General features: G+C 48.6%; 1 protein-coding gene across 1 annotated transcript in view; it reads left to right on the top strand.

Annotated features, from left to right (window-relative positions):
• Window positions 1–13,598, top strand: part of LOC144602528 (zinc-binding protein A33-like) — a 37,908-nt gene extending 24,310 nt beyond the window's left edge. Inside the window, exons 2-7 of the mRNA XM_078415655.1 lie at window positions 4,498–4,922; window positions 5,000–5,095; window positions 5,813–6,046; window positions 6,706–6,728; window positions 6,821–6,939; window positions 13,066–13,598. Coding sequence (XP_078271781.1) covers window positions 4,512–4,922; window positions 5,000–5,095; window positions 5,813–6,046; window positions 6,706–6,728; window positions 6,821–6,939; window positions 13,066–13,598 — 1,416 coding nt within the window. The 5' untranslated portion in view covers window positions 4,498–4,511. The remainder of the gene's footprint in view (window positions 1–4,497; window positions 4,923–4,999; window positions 5,096–5,812; window positions 6,047–6,705; window positions 6,729–6,820; window positions 6,940–13,065) is intronic.
• The last annotated feature ends 6,956 nt before the right edge of the window (window positions 13,599–20,554 follow it).

Raw genomic sequence — 20,554 nt, 5'->3', positions numbered from 1 at the left:
TGAAGGCTGATAAATCCCCAGGGCCTGTTGGTCTGCATCCCAGGGTACTTAAGGAGGTGGCTCTAGAAATAGTGGAAGCATTGGAGATCATTTTTCAATGTTCTATAGATTCAGGATCAGTTCCTGTGGATTGGAGGATAGCAAATGTTATCCCACTTTATAAGAAAGGAGGGAGAGATAACGGGTAATTATAGACCAGTTAGTCTGACATCAGTGGTGGGGAAGATGCTGGAGTCAATTATAAAAGACGAAATTGCTGAGCATTTGGATAGCAGTAACAGGATCGCTCCGAGTCAGCATGGGGAAGGGGAAATCATGCTTGACAAATCTACTGGAATTTTTTGAGGATGTAACTAGGAAAATTGACAGGGGAGAGTCAGTGGATGTGGTGTACCTCGACTTTCAGAAAGCCTTCGACAAGGTCCCACATAGGAGATTAGTGGGCAAAATTAGGGCACATGGTATTGGGGGTAGGGTACTGACATGGATAGAAAATTGGTTGACAGACAGAAAGCAAAGAGTGGGGATAAATGGGTCCCTTTCGGAATGGCAGGCAATGACCAGTGGGGTACCGCAAGGTTCGGTGCTGGGACCCCAGCTATTTACGATATACATTAATGACTTAGACGAAGGGATTAAAAGTACCATTAGCAAATTTGCAGATGATACTAAGCTGGGGGGTAGTGTGAATTGTGAGGAAGATGCAATAAGGCTGCAGGGTGACTTGGACAGGTTGTGTGAGTGGGCGGATACATGGCAGATGCAGTTTAATGTAGATAAGTGTGAGGTTATTCACTTTGGAAGTAAGAATAGAAAGGCAGATTATTATCTAAATGGTGTCAAATTAGGAGGAGGGGGAGTTCAACGAGATCTGGGTGTCCTAGTGCATCAGTCAATGAAAGGAAGCATGCAGGTACAGCAGGCAGTGAAGAAAGCCAATGGAATGTTGGCCTTCATAACAAGAGGAGTTGAGTATAGGAGCAAAGAGTTCCTTCTACAGTTGTACCGGGCCCTGGTGAGACCGCACCTGGAGTACTGTGTGCAGTTTTGGTCTCCAAATTTGAGGAAGGAAATTCTTGCTATGGAGGGCGTGCAGCGTAGGTTCACTAGGTTAATTCCCGGAATGGCGGGACTGTCGTATGTTGAAAGGTTGGAGCGATTGGGCTTGTATACACTGGAATTTAGAAGGATGAGGGGGATCTTATTGAAACATATAAGATAATTAGGGGATTGGACACATTAGAGGCAGGAAACATGTTCCCAATGTTGGGGGAGTCCAGAACAAGGGGCCACAGTTTAAGAATAAGGGGTAGGCCATTTAGAACGGAGATGAGGAAGAACTTTTTCAGTCAGAGAGTGGTGAAGGTGTGGAATTCTCTGCCTCAGAAGACAGTGGAGGCCAGTTCGTTGGATGCTTTCAAGAAAGAGCTGGATAGAGCTCTTAAGGATAGCGGAGTGAGGGGTATGGGGAGAAGGCAGGAACGGGGTACTGATTGAGAGTGATCAGCCATGATCGCATTGAATGGCGGTGCTGGCTCGAAGGGCTGAATGGCCTACTCCTGCACCTATTGTCTATTGTCTATTGAACCGGAGTATCGAGGAGAGGTCCGCGAGGTTAGAGCGAGAGCGTCCAAATTCCACACAGCGAGCACCAGTTCGAAGCCAACACTGGGTCGTTGGATCTGTGCGACGGCAGGTCATTTTAGCTGTACCACAATAGTGCCCGCATGCGATGGAAAACTAAAGGGCAGGCAACGGGAATGTCACAGTCACCCCCGGTGATGCTGCCTGACCTGCTGAGTTACTCCAGCATTTTGTGAATAAATACCAAGCTAACAATTGCCTGTTTCAGTTATCACCCTAACTTTATTTTGCATATTTTTCATTCATGTGTTCTATATCTCTCTGCATCCTCGTCTATATCTATCGTTTCTCTTTCCGCTACCGCTCACTCTGAAAAAGGGTCTCGACCCGAAACGTCGCCCATTCCTTTTCTTCAGAGGTGCTGTCAGACCCGTTGAGTTACTCCAACGTTTAGTGTCTATCTTCGGTTTAAACCAGTATCTGCAATTCCTTCCTACACATGTAGATTACACCGAGAGACTGTGAAACGGCACATTTCACCGGTGTTCGCACGTTACCATTTAACAGTCGCTCTAAATATATATTTCTCCATCGTTTCCCATCCACGTATGGCACCATTTTGGCCTTGCCCCCTATGTTCTGCTTTACACTGTCCCAGGTCCATATCTCTGGTATATTCACTTTCAAGACCTAACGGCCCCTACCTCCTGTAAGATTAGTTGGAGGTTTGCTCGAACCCTTGCAGTTTAATGTGGATAAATGTGAGCTTATCCACTTTGGTGGTAAGAATAGGAAGGCAGATTATTATCTGAATGGTGTCAAGTTAGGAAAAGGGGACGTACAATGAGATCTGGGTGTCCGGGTGCATCAGTCACTGAAAGGAAGCATGCAGGTACAGCAGGCAGTGAAGAAAGCCAATGGCATGTTGGCCATCATAACAAGGGGAGTTGAGTATAGGAGCAAAGAGGTCCTTCTGCAGTTGTTCATTGCCCTAGTGAGAACGCACCTGGAGTGCTGTGTGCAGTTTTGTTTTCCAAATTTGAGGAGGGATATTCTTGCTATTGAGGGCGTGCAGCTTAGGTTCACTAGGTTAATTCCCGGAATTCTGGGACTGTCGTATGTTAAAAGACAGGAGCGAATTGACTTGAATACACTGGAATTTAGAAGGATGAGAGGGGATCTTATTGAAATATATAAGATTATTAAGGGATTGGACACGTTAGTGGCAGGAAACATGTTCCCAATGTTGGGGGAGTCCAGAAGCAGGCGCCATAGTTTAAGAATAAGGGGTAGGCCATTGACAACGGAGATGAGGAAAAACTTTTTCACTCAGAGAGTTGTAAATCTGTGGAACTCTCTGCCTCAGAAGGCAGTGGAGGCCAATTCTCTGGATGCTTTCAAGAGAGAGCTAGATAGAGCTCTTAATGATAGCGGAGTGGGGGGGGGGGGGGGTATGGGGAAAAGGCAGGAACGGGGTAGTGTTTGAGAATGATCAGCCATGGTCACATTGAATGTTGTTTGACTTCATACACTTCACTTCCAATTTCCATCCTGCCCTTAAATATACGTGGACTATCTCTGTTATCTCCCTCCCGTTTCTGGACCTCAGCATCTCCATCATAGGAGACAGACTGGTGCATGACATCTACTATAAACCAACTGACTCGCACAGCTATCTGGACTACACTTCTTCCCACCCGGTCTCCTGCAAAAAGTCTATCCACTACTCCCAATTCCTCCGTCTACGCCGCATCTGCGCCCGGGATGAGGTCTTTTCACACTCGGGCCTCAGAGATGACCTAATTCTTCAGGAAACGGGGCTTCCCCTCTTCCATTATAGATGAGGCTCTCACTAGGGTCTCTTCTACATCCCGCAGCTCCATTCTTGCTCCCTCTCCCCCAAACCGTAACAAGGACAGAATCCCCTCGTTCTCACCTTCCACCCCACCAGCCAGCGGATCCAACAAATCGTCCTCCAACATTTCTGTCACCTACAACGGGACCCCACCACTGGCCATATCTTCCCATCCCCTCCCCTTTTGCGTTCTGCAGAGACCATTCCCTCCTTGTCCCTTGTCCACTCGTCGCTTCCTACCCAAACCACCCCATCCCCGGGCACTTTCCCCTCAACCGCAGGAGATGCAACACCTGTCCCTTTACCTTCCCCCTCAACTCCATCCAAGGACCCAAACAGTCTTTCCAGGTGAGACAGAGGTTCACCTGCACCTCCTCCAACCGCATCTATTGCATCCGCTGCTCCAGGTGTCAACTTATTTACATCGGCGAAACCAAACGCAGGCTCGGCGATCGCTTCGGTCAAAACCTGCACTCAGTCCGCATTAGACAATCTGATCTCCCGGTGGCTGAGCACTTCACCTTCCCCTCCCATTCCGAGTCTGACCTTTCTGTCATGGGCCTCCTCCAGTGCCATAGTGAGTCCCACCGGGAATTGGAGGAACAGCACCTCATATTTTGCCTGGGCAGCTTGCAGCCCAGCGGTATGAACATCGACTCTGTCCCTCGCTTCCCCTCCCCTTCCCAGATCTCCCATTTTCTTCCTGTCTCCATCTATATCCTTCCTTTGTCCCGCCCCCTGACATCAGTCTGAAGAAGGGTCTCGACCCGAAACGTTGCCCATTCCTTCTCTCCTGAGATGCTGCCTGACCTGCTGAGTTACTCCAGCATTTTGTGAATAAATACCTTCGATTTGTACCAGCATTCGCAGTTATTTTCTTACACATTGAATGGTGGTGCTGGCTCGAAGGGCTGAATGGCCTCCTCCTCCGTCTGTTATCTATTGTCTATTGCAGTCAATTACCATTCATTATACGACGTGGGAGGGTGCGGAGTGGATAACGCGATACTGCAGGAATTCATCCGCTCCCAAAAGCAAATAGACTTCGAACCGGTAAGTACCGGGAATTAAAATGGCTTCGAAAGACAAGGTCGAGAGTTGGTCCGAGGAGGCAGTTTGTCCCATCTGCCTGGATTTCTTCACCGACCCGGTTATACTGGAGTGCGGGCACAACTACTGCCGCTCCTGTATCACACAGAGTTGGGGCAGTGAGGGGACAAACTCCTGCCCGGAATGTAGAGAGGAGATTGCAGACCGCACCTTCAAAGTCAATCGGGCCTTGGCGAGACTGTGTGAGAAAGCTCGAGCACTGAGCCTGAATACAGAAGAGAAGGGAAGTAAACTTTTCTGCGAGGAACATCAGGAAGAAATGAAGCTGTTTTGTGAAAATGACAAGAAACTGATCTGTCTGGTTTGTCGAGATGCGCTGGAACACAGAAACCACAGCTTGCAGACGATTAAAGAAGCTGTAGACATCTACAAGGTTAATACAAACAGATTTGTATCTTTATTTACCTTGTTCATTCTTTGTTGTCTAACGCCTTTATTCTTTGATCCCAGGCTCGGGTAAAATCGGCCATAGAATCTGTCACGAAAAATAAATCTGATATCGAAGAAATAGAACAGCAACAATTACGAAATATTTCCAAAGTTCGGGTGAGGCCTTTATGTCTGAAATTTCTATGCAACGTTGCTCATTTTAATGTGTAGTGGACATGTTGGATCAATTGACTGCTGAAATGAGGCGCGTTGGAAGGAACTGCAGATGCTGGTTTAACCCGAAGATAGACACAAAAAGCTGGAGTAACTCAGCGGGACTGGCAGCATCTCTGGAGAGAATGAATGGGTGACGTTTCGGGACGAGACCCTTCTTCAGACTGGTTACAGATAAGGGAAACGAGGGACAGGGAGTAGACGATGATGCAGAGAAATAAAGAACAATGAATAAAAGATATGGAAACAAGTAACGACGATAAAGGAAACATGCCATTGTTAGCTGTTTATGGGGTGAAAGGGAGAAGTTAGTGCGACTTGGGTGGGTGGGGGAGGGAGAGAGAGAGAGGGAATGCCGGGGCTACCTGAAGTGAGAAAAGTCAATATTACTGGGCTGAAAGCTGCCCAAGTGAAATATGAGATGCTGTTCCTCCAATTTTGCAATTAGCCTCCCTCTGACAATGGAGGAGACCTAGGACAGAAAGGTCAGTGTGGGAATGGGAAGGAGAATTAAACTTCTTTGTTTCAGGAAAATGTGAGAGAATTCGATTGATTAGATAATTCTGAGAACCGGATGCTGATGGGCTATGTGGTCACTTATTCTGTTAGCAAACACAATACAGAAATATATTATGTTAATCTTCAGCATTCATTTGACAGGAAGAGTCACACAGCCTTCAGTCCCATGTCACATCCCAGTTTGCTGAACTGCACCAGATTATCACTGAGAAAGAAAAGTACTTCCTCAAAGATATACGCGAAGATGAGGAGCAGATTCTAAATCCAATGGAGAAAAATCTTCGGGAGATTCAAGAGAATTTAAATTCTATCCAGGAGGAACACCTGCGTTTACAGGAATGGATGGAACAAAAAGACAGCGTGAAATTTCTAGAGGTAAGGAAGTCTATTTAAATTTGCTTCTATAAATGGGCACAATCACAAAATGGCGTCTGATATATTTAAAACAAATTCAACCATGTTGTCTATTGTCTGCATCTGCAGTTCCTTCCTACACATCACTAACATCATATTCAATAGACAAGAGACAACAAGTGCAGAAGTAGACCATTCAGCCCTTCGAGCCAGCAACTCCATTCAATGTGATCATGGCTGATCATTCACAATCAGTACCCCGTTCCTTCCTTCTGCCCATACTGCATGACCCCACTTTCATTAAGAGCTCTATCTAACTCTCTCTTGAAAGCATCCAGAGAATTGGCCTCCACTGCCTTCTGAGGCAGAGAATTCCACAGATTCACAACTCTCTGGCTGAAAAAGTTTTTCCTCATCTCCGCTCTAAATGGCCTACCCCTTATTCGGCTGAAACGCACAACCTGTCCAGACTAACCTGTCAGCATCGTGTAATTTTCAGACTAATCTTTATACTTCCTCCATCGGTTCTATGTCTGCAATATCATTATTCTTCTCTGTGTGTCATTGGGGGTGAGAGTGGACAAATGGGAATTTTTAACACCTCGTAATAATCTGGGTGAAATTCGTGCTCTCAGTAGTTCTGCCTCGATCAATTCAGTCTTGTGTTTTATTTATTTCAGGAGGAAGCTGTTCGCAAGCGAAGGTAGGGCATGTTCTTCACTGAAACTCTGCATGCAACATATTTCCTCATAAACATCAATGCACAATTTGTAATCAGCTATTTAATATTTGCAGGACTAGTGATGAGTTCCATACATTGTCAGTGACAGACGGTGCCATAACGCCTGAAAAATTCAACCACCTCTTTTTGTTGAAGGCAGCGCTGATGGAAACGTTTGACTCCATTAAACAAGGTAAAACGTATGGACTTATTTCACTTGGTTTGTGGGACACATTGATGTTTTTATGTGATGCAAAGATTGGTCAGGATAAGCACTGAATGGTAATTGGAGTTTCATTCCTGCACCAACCCACTGACTGAGAAGCCTCACGCACACATGGTCAGCTGGAGATGTTAGGTCCTGAAACACATGTAACGCAGGAGCACGATAGACAATAGACAATAGGTGCAGGAGGAGGCCATTTGGCCCTTCAAGCCAGTACCGCCATTCAATGCGATCATGGCTGATCATTCTCAATCAGTACCCCGTTCGTGCCTTCTCCCCATACCCCCTGACTCCGCTATCCTTAAGAGCTCTATCTAGCTCTCTCTTGAATGCATTCAGAGAATTGGCCTCCACTGCCTTCTGAGGCAGAGAATTCCACAGATTCACAACTCTATGACTGAAAAAGTTTTTCCTCATCTCAGTTCGAAATGGCCTACCCCTTATTCTTAAACTGTGGCCCCTTGTTCTGGACTCCCCCAACATTGGGAACATGTTTCCTGCCTCTAACGTGTCCAACCCCTTAATAATCTTAAAAATTTCAATAAGATCCCCTCTCATCCTTATTAAGGCCAACATTCCATTGGCCTTCTTCACTGCCTGCTGTACCTGCATGCTTCCTTTCAGTGAATGATGCACTAGGACACCCAGATCTCGTTGTACGTCCCCTTTTTATAACATGACACCATTCAGATAATACTCTGCCTTCCTATTCTTACCACCAAAGAGGATAACCTCACGCATATCCACATTAAACTGCATCTGCCATGCATCCGCCCACTCACACAACCTGTCCAAGTCACCCTGCAACCTCATAGCATCTTCCTCACAGTTCACACTACAACCAGCTTTGTATCATCTGCAAATTTGCTAATAGTACTTTTAATCCCTTCATCCAAGTCATTAATGTATATTGTAAATAGCTGCGGTCCCAGCACCGAACCTTGCGGTATCCCACTAGTTACTGCCTGCCATTCTGAAAGGGATCCATTTATCCCCACTCTTTGCTTTCTTTCTGTCAACCAATTTTCTATCCATGTTAGTACCCTACCTCCAATACCTTGCGCTCTAATTTTGCTCACTATTGTCCTATGTGGGACCTTGTTGAAGGCTTTCTGAAAGCCATGGTACACCACATCCGCCGGCTCTCCCCTGTCCATTTTCCTAGTTACATCCTCAAAGAATTCCAGAAGATTAGTCAAGCAAGATTTCCCCTTCGTGAATCCATGCTGACTCTGAACGATCCTGTTACTGCTATCCAAATGCTCCGCAATTTTGTCTTTTATAATTTACACCAACATCTTCCCCACCACTGATGTAAGACGAACTGGTCTATAATTTCCCGTTGTCTCTCTCCCTCCTTTCTTAAAATTTGGACAACATTAGCTACCCTCCAACCCACAGGAACTCATCCTGAATCTATACAACATTGGAAAATGATCACCAATGCATCTACAATTTCCAGCGCCACCTCCTTAAGTACTCTGGGATGCAGACCATCAGGCCCTGGGGATTTATCAGCCTTCAGTCTCATCAGGCTACCCAACACCATTTCCTGCCTAATGTGGATTTCCTTCAGTTCTTCCGTCACCCAAGGGTCTCTTGCCACGAGAACATCTGGGAGATTGCTTGTATCTTCCTTAGTGAAGACAGATCCAAAGTACCAGTCCAACTCGTCTGCCATTTCCTTGTTCCCCATAATAAATTCCCCTGCTTCTGTCTTCAAGGGACCCACGTTTGCCTTGACAATTTTTTCCTCTTTCCATACCTAAAAAGCTTTTACTATCCTCCTTTATATTATTCGCTAGTTTACCCTCGTACCTCATCTTTTCTCCCCGCATTGCCTTCTTGGTCATCTTCTGTTGCTCTTTAAAAGAGTCCCAATCCTCTGGCTTCCCACTCTTCTTTGCATGGTTGTACTTCTTCTCTTTTATTTTTATGCTGTCCTTGACTTCCCTAGTCAGCCACGGGTGCCTCTTACTCCCCTTAGAATCTTTCCTCCTCTTTGGGATAAATTGATCCTGCAACTTCTGCATTATTCCCAGGAATACATGCCATTGCTGTTCCACCATTTTCCCTGCTAGGGCCTCTTTCCAGTCAATTCTGGCCAGCTCATGCCTCTGTAATCCCCTTTGCTATACTGTAATACTGACACTTCCGATTTTCCCTTCTCCCTCTCAATTTGTAGAGTAAATCTTATCATATTGTGATCACTGCCTCCTAATGGCTCTTTTACCTAGGGTCTTGTACCTCCAGTACAAACTGTTTTAAGAATCCATCTTGGAGACACTCCACAAACTCCCTTTCCTGGGGTCCGTTACCAACCTGATTTTCCCAGTCTACCTGCATGTTGAAATCTCCCATAACCACCGTAGCATTATATTTCCGACATGCCAATTTTAGCTCCTGATTCAACTTGCACCCTATGTCGAGGCTACTGTTTGTGGGCCTGTAGATAACTCCCATTAGGGTCTTTTTACCCTTACAATTCCTCATTTCTATTCATACTGATTCTACATCTCCTGATTCTATGTCAACCCTTGCAAGGGAAGGTAATATCATTCCTTTTATTCACAAAATGGTGGAGTAACTCAGCAGGTCAGGCAGCATCTCGGGAGAGAAGGAATGGGTGATGTTTCGGGTCGAGACCCTTCTTCAGACTGATGTCGGCGGTGGGACAAAGGAAGGATATAGGTGGAGACAGGAAGATAGAGGGAGATCTGGGAAGGAGGAGGGGAAGGGAGGGACAGAGGAGCTATCTGAAGTTGGAGAAGTCGACGTTCATACCACCGGGCCGCAAACTGCCCAGGCGAAATATGAGGTGCTGCTCCTCCAATTTCCGGCGGGCCTCACTATGGCACTGGAGGAGGCCCATGACAGAGAGGTCAGACTGGGAATGGGAGGGGGAGTTAAAGTGCTGGGCCACCGGGAGATCAGTTGCGTTAATGCGGACCGAGCGCAGGTGTTCAGCGAAGCGATCGCCGAGCCTGCGCTTGGTTTCGCCGATATAAATAAGTTGACATCTAGAGCAGCGGATGCAATAGATGAGGTTGGAGGAGGTGCAGGTGAACCTCTGTCTCACCTGGAAAGACTGTTTGTGTCCTTTGATGGGGTTGAGCGGGGAGGTAAAGGGACAGGTGTTGCATCTCGTGCGGTTGCAATGGAAAGTGCCCGGGGTTGGGGTGGTTTGGGTAGGAAGGGACGAGTGGACCAGGGAGTTACGGAGGGAACGGTCTCTGCGGAATTCAGAGAGGGGAGGGGATGGGAAGATATGGCCAGTGGTGGGGTCCTGTTGTAGGTGAATATCATTCCTCACCAACAGAGCGACCCCACCCCCTCTGCCCACCTGTCTGTCTTTTCTATACGTTGTGGACCCCTGAATATTCAGTTCCCAGCCCTGGCCCTCTTGCAGCCATGTCTCAGTGATTCCCATGACATCATACTTGCCAATGTCTAACTGTGCCTCAAGCTCATCCACTTTATTTTTTATACTTCGCGCATTTAAATACAACACTTTAATTTCGGTATTCACCTCCCCTCTCACACCGATGACAATTGGCCCTGACCTTACTCTCTTACCCCTTCTAGAACTTCCCTTCCCATTCATTCGAGTGTCCTTTGCAATTTCTCCTCTATTCGCTTCCCCGTTAACTCCATCTTCATATTCCCAGTTTGTCAACCCCTCCCACCCCCCCCTCCGCTACTTAGTTTAAAGCCACACTTGTAGCACTAGCAAACTTACCTGCCAGAATGTTGGTCCCCCTGCTGTTAAGGTGTTACCCGTCCCTTTTGTGCAGGTCACCCCTACCCCATAAGTGATCCCAGTGGCCTAGAAATCTAAATCCCTGCTCTCTGCACCAGCCCCTCAGCCATACATTCATATCCCCGATCTCTCTGTTCCTGCCCTCACCAGCACGAGGGACAGGCAGCAGTCCAGAGACAAACCCCTTCGACGTCCCACTTCTCAGTCTTCTTCCTAACTCTCTAAACTCACGTTGCAGTATCTCCTTCCCTTCCTCACGACGTCGTTCGTGCCCACGTGCACAACTACGTCCGGTTGATCTACTTCACTCACTAGGATGTTCTGAAGCCGCTCCGTGATGTCTTGAACCCTGGCACCAGGGAGGCAACAGACCATCCTCGAGTCCCGCCTGCCGCCACAGAATCTACTGTCCGTACCTCGGACAATGGAGTCACCCACTACTAGATTACAGGTTAGGCAGACACAACAAATACCCAGGCTGTTGGATGAACCAATGCGTCCTGACCCACCCACACCGCAAAAACACGCTGATCTATCAGTTTGAATTCTACCAGGGTAGTCAGGAAATTGGAAGTAACATAATTAAATTATAATGAACAACGAACGAGCTGTATAGTCATGAGGATACGAGGGTGCCCTGCCTAACCTGTGAGTGACTATCGTTGACTCTGGTTGACTCAGGTCTGCCCCCTGTTGGACCCTTGAGCCGCACAGACTTTCTCAAACCCCACACTGATGCATTGTAAGAAAGAGACCGGATACATCTCGGCCCAAGATCTAGTCTCGGAAAAGCACGCACAGTTTCATCGGCCTGACATAGATACCCTTAAACACATTCACAAGAAAAAACTCCCGTTCGTGGGCACAACCTCCTCAATTTACGCTCCCACTGTAAACTGGATTTGATAATCTTTAGGCGCAGTGAATATATTTACTTGAGTAACCCACAGACTCTGTAGTAACATACACCAAGTGTCAGGAAATTATGTTTCAGCTTTACAGGACTTAGGCATAATTTGGAGTATTTTGTGCAGTTCTGGTCATCCCTTTGCAGGAAGAATGTGGATGCCTTGGGAAATGTGCAGAAGAGGTTTACCAGAATGCTGCCTGGATTAGAGGGCATTAACTATTAGGAGAGGTCGGATACATTTGCTTGTTTTATGCGGAGTGTCAAAGGCTGATGGGATAGATAATGAGAGGCATAGACAGGGATGACAGTCATAACCCTTTTCGCAGAGTGGAATTGTATAGAAAATAGACAATAGGTGCCACCTCCTACAATGGGAGCACGTTCCAGGTATCAATTACTCTCTGTGCAAGAGATTTATCCCTCGCATCTATATACTAAAACTCTCACTTGTTTGTTTGTTCCTGAACTACAGCCAAAACGGTACATGATAGCGTGATAATTTTAGGCCCACCTTACTCGCCATCGTCCCTTTGGTGCTAATGGAAGGAGTTTCATTGAAAGCAGTGTTATATTTTTAACGTTATTCACATTTTTACGTTTAAAGCTATCCCCTAGGGAGGGAAAGGGGGAGGGAGGGAGTGAGGGAGGGGGTAGGGGGGGAGGATAAGGGGGGTTGAAGGGGATGGAGTAGGGGGTGGGGAAGGGGAGGGTTGGTGGAGGGAGTGGGGTGGGGGGATGGAGGATTGGAGGGGGAGGGTGGAAGGAGAGGGTGCTGCACCAATGCAGTAGAGGTTTGGGCCCAACGTGTCCACTTGGTCTCGTCTTCTTTAAAACTCCTTCCTCTCACTTTAAACCAGTAACCTTGTTTTTGATACCATTAAGATAGGGAACTGAATCTGACTAACTATCCCCTCTCTGTCTCTCGTAAACTTGTAAAGTTCCTCCAGGTCTCCAAATCAGCATTATTCAAGTCCTCCAATGGAGGCAACTTCCCGGTGAATCTACTTTGCACTCTCTCCAGCACAGTCACATCTTTCCCCCTGTATTTCCAAAAATATAACGACCTCATTTTTAATTACCTCCAGTAGACGTTTAACTCCTCAACAAGCCCCCATTTTCACTCAATCTCACGCCCGCACACCCACCCACCCACCATTTCTCCTACCTCCTCTCTCCCAATTGCATCTGCTTGCCCACGACATACCACAACTCTCGCCTCTACCTCGGGAGAAAATATCCGGGAAGGATTTCTGTTGTCCATCTTACGTGGTAGGGGGAGGGGAAAGAAAACTCCGGACAAATTTTCAGTTGTCCTCCCGCCTGTGCCCGAGGCCGAGCGGCCTCTCCCCCGGTCCCGGGGCCGCGCTGCCCGAGTCTCCCCCCGACCCCCGGGGACTCTCTGATTCTCTGCTTCTCCCCCCAGTCTCCGTCACCCTGGATGTGGAAACAGCGAATCCGTGGCTCGAGGTGTCTGAGGATCGGAAGAGGGTGAGACGGACCGGGACCTGGAGGCGTCTCCCTGACACCGGAAAGAGGTTTACAGTCAGGCGGTGTGTGCTGGGATCGGAGGGATTCACATCGGGGAGACATTACTGGGAGGTGGAGGTGGCGGGGAGTCAGTGGTGGAAACTGGGAGTCGCCGCAGAGTCTGTGGAGAGGAAGAGACCGGTCACACTGTCCCCGGAGACTGGAGTCTGGAGCATCAGGCGGCGGGATGACGAGTTTGAAGCATTCACCTCCCCTCCATCCCGTCTCCCCGCCCGTCCCATTCCCGGGAGGGTGGGAGTTTATCTCAGTTACGAGTCCGGGACAGTTTCATTTTATGACGCGGACACCAAGTCCCATCTCCACTCCTTCACCGGGAATAAATTCACGGAGAAACTTTATCCTTTCTTCGCGACCTGGGTTGCAAACCAATGGCTGAGAATCTGCTCCGGTTCCGCTCTGTGTCAATAATGAACAAATTCTATCAATCCTTCACCAGCACCTGGAATATAATTAAATCACTTCCGTACTTTTAGATGTAAAACAAGTCTGTTCCGGGAATCGATGACCATAAAACTCCTGGACTGCCGCCTGTGATGATAATAATAATAATAATAATAATAATAATAATAATAATAATAATAATAATAATAATAATAATTTTATTTAATTGTCCCTCATCGTGGAAATTTACAGTGTTACAGCAGCAAAGTGGATAACAGGAGACAATCATTATAAATAAAAATAAAGACAAGGATAAATTTTCATCAGTTTACAGTGTATTCCTTAACTGTTACTGTTGACTGGTCTGTTGGGAGCAGTGCTGGTTGTGCAGTCTCACAGCAGCGGGAAGGAAGGACCTCCGATATCTCTCCTTCACGCACTTGGGGTGAGGCAGTCTGTCACTGAAGGAACTACTCAGTGCAGTGACAGTGTCCTGCATCTCGTTTAATATGTTTGATCACTGTGATGGCTGTTTGTGTAAAAATTGTATCTGTGTGTCCTGTGCTTTTTGTTGTCTACTGCCGGACCCTGACGTGAGAGGACGCTGGCGTTGTTTACTCACCGCTTTTCCGTTAGGATAGTTTGTCTGTTTGTTTTTATGTTATGATTGTTTTTGTAAAGCGCTTTGAGCTCCCGATAAGGCGCTATATAAAATAAATGCTTATTATTATTATTATTATCCTGAAATGTCCATGGAAATGGCCGAGGAAACCGTTGACAGGGCATGTGGGATGTGCAATAAATGTAGGTCCTATAGATGTGCCCGGCGTGTAATTTCGCTCATTGGTTCAATTTATTTCCTTAAAACGATAGCTGGTGTTATTAATGTCAATATTCTGTTAAGTGTCGTTTCAATGTAGTTCAGTTTATTGTTGCGTGAACCGAGGTACGGTGAGACGTTTTCGTTGCGTGCAATCCAGTCAACAATACAATACAATACAATACATCTTTATTGTCATTGTGCAGGGGTACAACGAGATTGGGAATGCGCCTCGCATACGATGCAATAATTTAATTAATTTAAACAACAACAACCCAACGAGACAAATTGTACCAGTTTTAAGACAGAATAAAGTGCAAGTAGATCTGTGCCGGATCACTGTGCGATGTGACCATCCGGCTCAGCAGGACCGGTTCATTGCAGCTATGGCCCTGGGGATGAAGCTGTTCCTGAGTCTGGAGGTGCGGGCGTAGAAGGCCTTGTATCGTCTGCCCGATGGTAGAAGTTCGAACAGACTTGCAGGGGTGTGAAGAGTCTTTGTGGATGCTGGTGGCTTTTCTGAGGCATCGTGTGTTGTAGATGCCGTCCAAGGCTGGTAGCTGTGTTCCGATGGTCCTGTGAGCTTTCCTTTTATTCACAAAATGCTGGAGTAACTCAGCGGGTCAGGCAGCATCTCGGGAGAGAAGGAATGGGTGACATTTCGGGTCGAGACCCTTCTTCAGACTGGATCAAGCCCGATCAAGGATCGTCCGAGCGTCACCAATGAGATAGGGCAGTATTTCAGCGCGGCTTTCGATCTGAAAGGATAATTAACGCTAATATCAAAAGCATTTATTATCCCGTTAAAGAGCAAATCGGAGCTTGCTGTCTCTGTAGTCACAAGAGACTGCAGATGCTGGAATCTTCAACAAAAGACAAAGTGCTGAAGTAACTCAGTGAGTCAGACAGCGTCTGTGGAGGGAACTGGCAGACGAGGTTTCAGATTGGGACCCTTCTTCAGCTTGTCCGCCCCCTTGTACTCCGCCTTTTCCTCGTCCTCTTAGATTGCGTTATTGTCACCGGCGATGCTCTCGGGTCGGTGAATTCACCCAGCATCCAAATCTGCTCGTTCTCTCGACCTAAGGCCCCGACCCCCACCCTCACCCCGTCGCGCCCCGGCAACTGTCCAACAACTAATAAGAAAGGCAATGGGATGTTGCCTTCATTACGAGAGGATTTGAGTTGAGCAAGGAGGTCCTACTGCAGTTGTACAGGGCCCTGGCGAGACCACACCTGGAGTATTGTGTGCAAGTTTGGTCCCCTAATTTGAGGAAGGACATTATTGCTATTACCAGAGTGCAGCGTAGGTTTACCAGGTTAATTTCCGGGTTGGCGGGACAGACGTATGATGAAAGACTGGGTCGGCTGGGCTTGTATTCGCTGGAATTTAGAAGAATGAGAGGGGATCTTATAGAAACATCTAAAATTCTTAGAGGATTGGACAGGGTAGATGCAGGAAACATGTTCCCGATCTTGGAGGAGTCCAGAACCAGGGGTCATAGTTTGAGAATAAGGGGTCGGCCATTTAGTACTGAGATGAAGAAAAACCTTTTCACCCAGAGAGTTGTGAATCTGTGGAATTCTCTACCACAGAAGACAGTGGAGGCCAGTTCACTGGATGTTTTCAAGAGAGAGTTAGATTTAGCTCTTCGGGCTAAGGGAATTAAGGGATATGGTGAAAAAGCCGGAGTACTGATTTTGGATGTTCAGCCATGACCATATTGAATGGTGGTGCTGGCTCGAAGGGCCGAATGACCTATTCCTGCACTTATTTTCTATGTTTCTATAACCGATCAATTATTTCTTCATTGTCGCGAAGTTTCAAGAGTTTTATTGTCATGTGTCTAGCGACGGAATAAATATTTGCAGCAGGCCAACAGATATGTTGATATATTGCCCTGTAAAAAAAACCCCATAATAAACCATGATGTACTTACTTCTGTGTTTATCTTCTTCTTACCATCCGCCAAGAAGCAAATGGCCCTTCCTGATGGAGCAATGACTCACTTGTGACGTCTCCTAATTTAATGAGCTGCCAATAGACAATAGGTCCCGGAGGAGTACATTCGGCCCTTCGAGCCAGCACCGCCATTCAATGTGATCATGGCTGATCATTCTCAATCAGTACCCCGTTCCTGCCTTCTCCCCATACCGCCTGACTCCGCGATCCTCAAGAGCTCTCTCTAGCTCTCTCTTGAATGCATTCAGAGAATTGGCCTCCACTGCCTTCTGAGGCAGAGAATTCCACAGAATCACAACTCTGACCGAAAAAGTTTTTCCTCGTCTCAGTTCTAAATGGCCTACCCCTTATTCTTAAACTGTGGCCCCTAGTTCTGGACTCCCCTAACATTGGGAACATGTTTCCTGCCTCTAACGTGTCCAACCCCTTAATAATCTTATACGTTTCGATAAGATCTCCTCTCATCCTTCTAAATTCCAGTGTATACAAGCCGAGTCGCTCCAGTCTTTCAACATATGACAGTCCCGCCATTCCGGGAATTAACCTAGTAAACCTACGCTGCATGCCCTCAATAACAAGAATATCCTTCCTCAAATTTGCTGTTTTGCTGCCTTTGCCTCTCACACTGTGGTCCGCTCTCTACGTCGACACCAATCACAGATTGTGGGACCGCTTTGCGTTCTCTCCCGTCCGCTGCTTGCAGCAGACTCTGAGTCTCCGGCCGCCGCCACTGTGGTTCCCCATCCCTCTCTCAGGCTGAATTCTGCATTTAGTTTCCCGCACTTTCTCAGCCAACAGCCCGAGGAACATCTGGACAGTCTATTGAACTGGACACGTTACTTCCTCTGGACTTTAACACTGACTTTGTGGCGACTCCCAAGGGTTGGGCCATGTCACTATCGAACTCCTCGGCAGGGGACTGGACCAGTCCGGGGGCGGCCCTTAGCTACAGGGATAAAGGGCAGGGGTTTAGAAACATAGAAAATAGGTGCAGGAGTAGGCCATTCGGCCCTTCGAGCCTGCACCGCCATTCAATATGATCATGACTGATCATTCAGCTCAGTATCCTGTACCCCCCTGATCCCTTTAGCCACAAGGGCCACATCTAACTCCCTCTTAAATATAGCCAATGAACTGGCCTCAACTACCTTCTGTGGCAGAGAATTCCACAGATTCACCACTCCCTGTGTGAAAAAAAACTTTCTCATCTCGGTCCTAAAAGACTTCCCCCTTATCCTTAAACTGTGACCCCCCTTGTTCAGGACTTCCCCAACATCGGGAACAATCTTCCTGCATCGTTTATGCGCGATCGTTCTCTTCCAGACCCGACTGGACAAGAGAACAAGGCCTAATACAATATAATACAATACAGTCTATCTTTATTGTCATTGTACAGGGGTACAACGAGATTGGGAATGCGCCTCCCATACGATGCAATAAATTAATTAGCTAATCAGTATTAATTTAAACAACCCAATGAAACAAATTAGAACAGTTTTAAAACAGAATAAAGTTCAAGTAGATCTGTGCCGGTTCGCTGTGCGATGTGACCATCCGGCTCAGCAGGACCGGTTCATAGCAGCTATGGCCCTTGGGATGAAGCTGTTCCTGAGTCTGGAGGTGCGGGCATAGAAGGCCTTGTATCGTCTGCCCGATGGTCGAAGTTCGAACAGGTTGTTGCAAGGGTGTGAGGTGTCTTTGTGGATGCTGGTGGCTTTTCTGAGGCATCGTGTGTTGTAGATGCACTCCAAGGCTGGTAGCTGTGTTCCGATAGTCCCGCCGAAACACTTCATTTCGGGCTCCCCGCCTTCATTTCGGGCTTATCGACGCGCCACATTGGTGACCCCGACGCTCCATTGGTGTCGTAATGGAGTCAAAACACAGAGGGCCGCCCGTCCGTCTGCCTCACAGGCCGACCAGGCCCTGTCTCTCGACGCGGTCTCCCGTCAAACTACCGACGTTCTGGACCGCCCAGCCTCCGATCTGGTTTCAGCAGGCTGAGGCTCAATTTCAGCTGCGGGGCAACACGGTGGACGGCACCCGCTATTTCTACCGCCGGCACCTGCATTCCGTGGCAGACGGCAAAAATTTGGCGCCGCGTCCAGTTCGGCCTAGCCCGCCGGCGGTTCCACCTCCTGCACGTGGACATTGTGGGGCCTCTCCCGCTGTCCCGGGGCATCACCCACCTCCTCACGGTGGTGGACAGCTCCATGCGGTGGCCGGAGGCCATACCGCTGGCCGACACAGCCACAGCTATATGCGCTCGTGTGTTATCCGCGCACTGGATTGCTCGCTTTGGGGTGCCGGTGGTCATCTCGTCAGACCGGGGGGCCACAGTTTACCTCTGAGCTGTGAGCGGCCATGGCTCACCTGTTGGGCGTGCGGCTGCAGCACACCACGGACTATCACCCGCAGGCAAACGGCCTGGTGGAGAGGTTCCACCGGCAGCTGAATGCAGCGCTGAAGGCGCGACTCTCCGGCCCGGACTGGATGGACGCACTGCCGTGGGTCTGGCTGGGCATCCGGAGGACCTGTCCTCATCTTCGGCGGAGCTCGTGTACGGGTCGCCGCTCACGGTGCCCGGGGAGTTCGTGCCCTCGGCGCCGGGGCAGCAGGGACCGCCCTCGTCCGCCCTACAGTGCCTTCGGGAGCGAGTTGGCAAGCTCGCACCCGTGCCGACGTCCCACCACGGGGCATTCAGCCCGAACGGGCTATCGGCCCTCCGGGTTTGGCCCTATGCTTTCCAGCGCCGTGACGCCCACCGGGCACCGCTGCAGAGGCCGTACGAGGGCCCGTACCGGGTGCTGGAGCACGGGCAGACAATCGTTGTGCTGGACATGGGGTGGGGGGGCCGTGTCGACTGACCGCTTAAAGCGGGCACATTTGGACATTGACCAGCCTGGGCCGCGAGGTCGCCCCCCCCTTTGCGGCTCCCTCCACCTGTGCCTCCCCGTGTCTCCTGTTCTGTGGGGTAGGGGGGCTCCCAAGGGTCGGACCATATCACTATCGAAACCCTCGGCACGGGAAGGGACCAGTCCGGGAGCGGCCCTTAGCGACAGGGATAAAGGCCAGGGGGTTTAGGGCGCGATCGTTCCCTTGCAGACCCGACTGGACAAGAGAACAACAGCTAATAAAGTCCCTCCCGAAACACCTGGCTCCTCGCCTTCATTTCAGGCTTATCGACGCGCCATACCTTCAAATATTTTCTGTACCTTCCCATTCCCAGCGTTCATCTTTATTCTTCTCGCTCCATGTAATTTTTAGCTCCGTTCATCCTTCATATCTACACCTCGAAGGTATCGCAAAATGCTCGAGTATCTCAGCAGGTCAGGCAGCATCTCAGGAGAGAGGGGATGGGTGACGTTTCGGGTCAAGACCCCTCCTCAGACTGAAGAAGGGTCTCAACCCGAAACGTCACCCATTCCCTCTCTCCTGAGATGCTGCCTGACCTGCTGAGTTACTCCAGCATATTGTGATACCTTCGATTTGTCCCAGCATCTGCAGTTATTTTCCTATTTACACCTGGTCAGTCGGACCTATACCGCCCTCTCCCGGATAAAATCAGCGCCACTTCATTATACCACAGACGGGCATTAGAATCAGGGGGAGCCCGGAGCTCAGGTCCCGCCGCCCGCGGCCGCTGCCGAACCCACGGGAAGGGCGATTGTTTCAATCTTTATATTTTCACAAAAGTAATTTCTGTTCCGTTGCCGGACGCGGTTAACGCGGTAAAATGAACGGATCGACAGCTCTGATTTCTGTAGCACTTTATTTCTCTCTTCCCACCTTTACATTCCCCCTGGTTTTATTTCCGCGCTCACTGGGGGTTTTTACGACGCGGAATTTGGGGATTAAATGGGAGCCGTTCAGCGCCGACCTGTTGCCCACCGGGTTTCTGCCCCACAGCCCCTGAGCTCCGCTCCTGACGCCGGTCACGGGACCCGACCCCCTTCACACACCTAGAGCGGAACCGGAGCAGATTGTCAGGTACTGTTATCCAACCCACGTCCAGAAGAAAGGATAAAGTTTCTCCGTGAATTTATTCCCAGTGAATGTGTGGAGATGGGACTTGGTGCCCGCGTCGTAAAATGAAACTGTCCCGGACTCGTAACTGAGATAAACTCCCACCCTCCCGGGGATGGGCCGGACTGGGAGACGGGATGGAGGAGAGGTGCCTACGTTAACATCGTTACCATCTTGCCT

This window comes from Rhinoraja longicauda, chromosome 19 (genome assembly GCF_053455715.1).
Source record: "Rhinoraja longicauda isolate Sanriku21f chromosome 19, sRhiLon1.1, whole genome shotgun sequence".
Lineage (NCBI taxonomy): Eukaryota > Metazoa > Chordata > Chondrichthyes > Rajiformes > Arhynchobatidae > Rhinoraja > Rhinoraja longicauda.
This window is presented reverse-complemented; position numbering and strand designations above follow the sequence as displayed.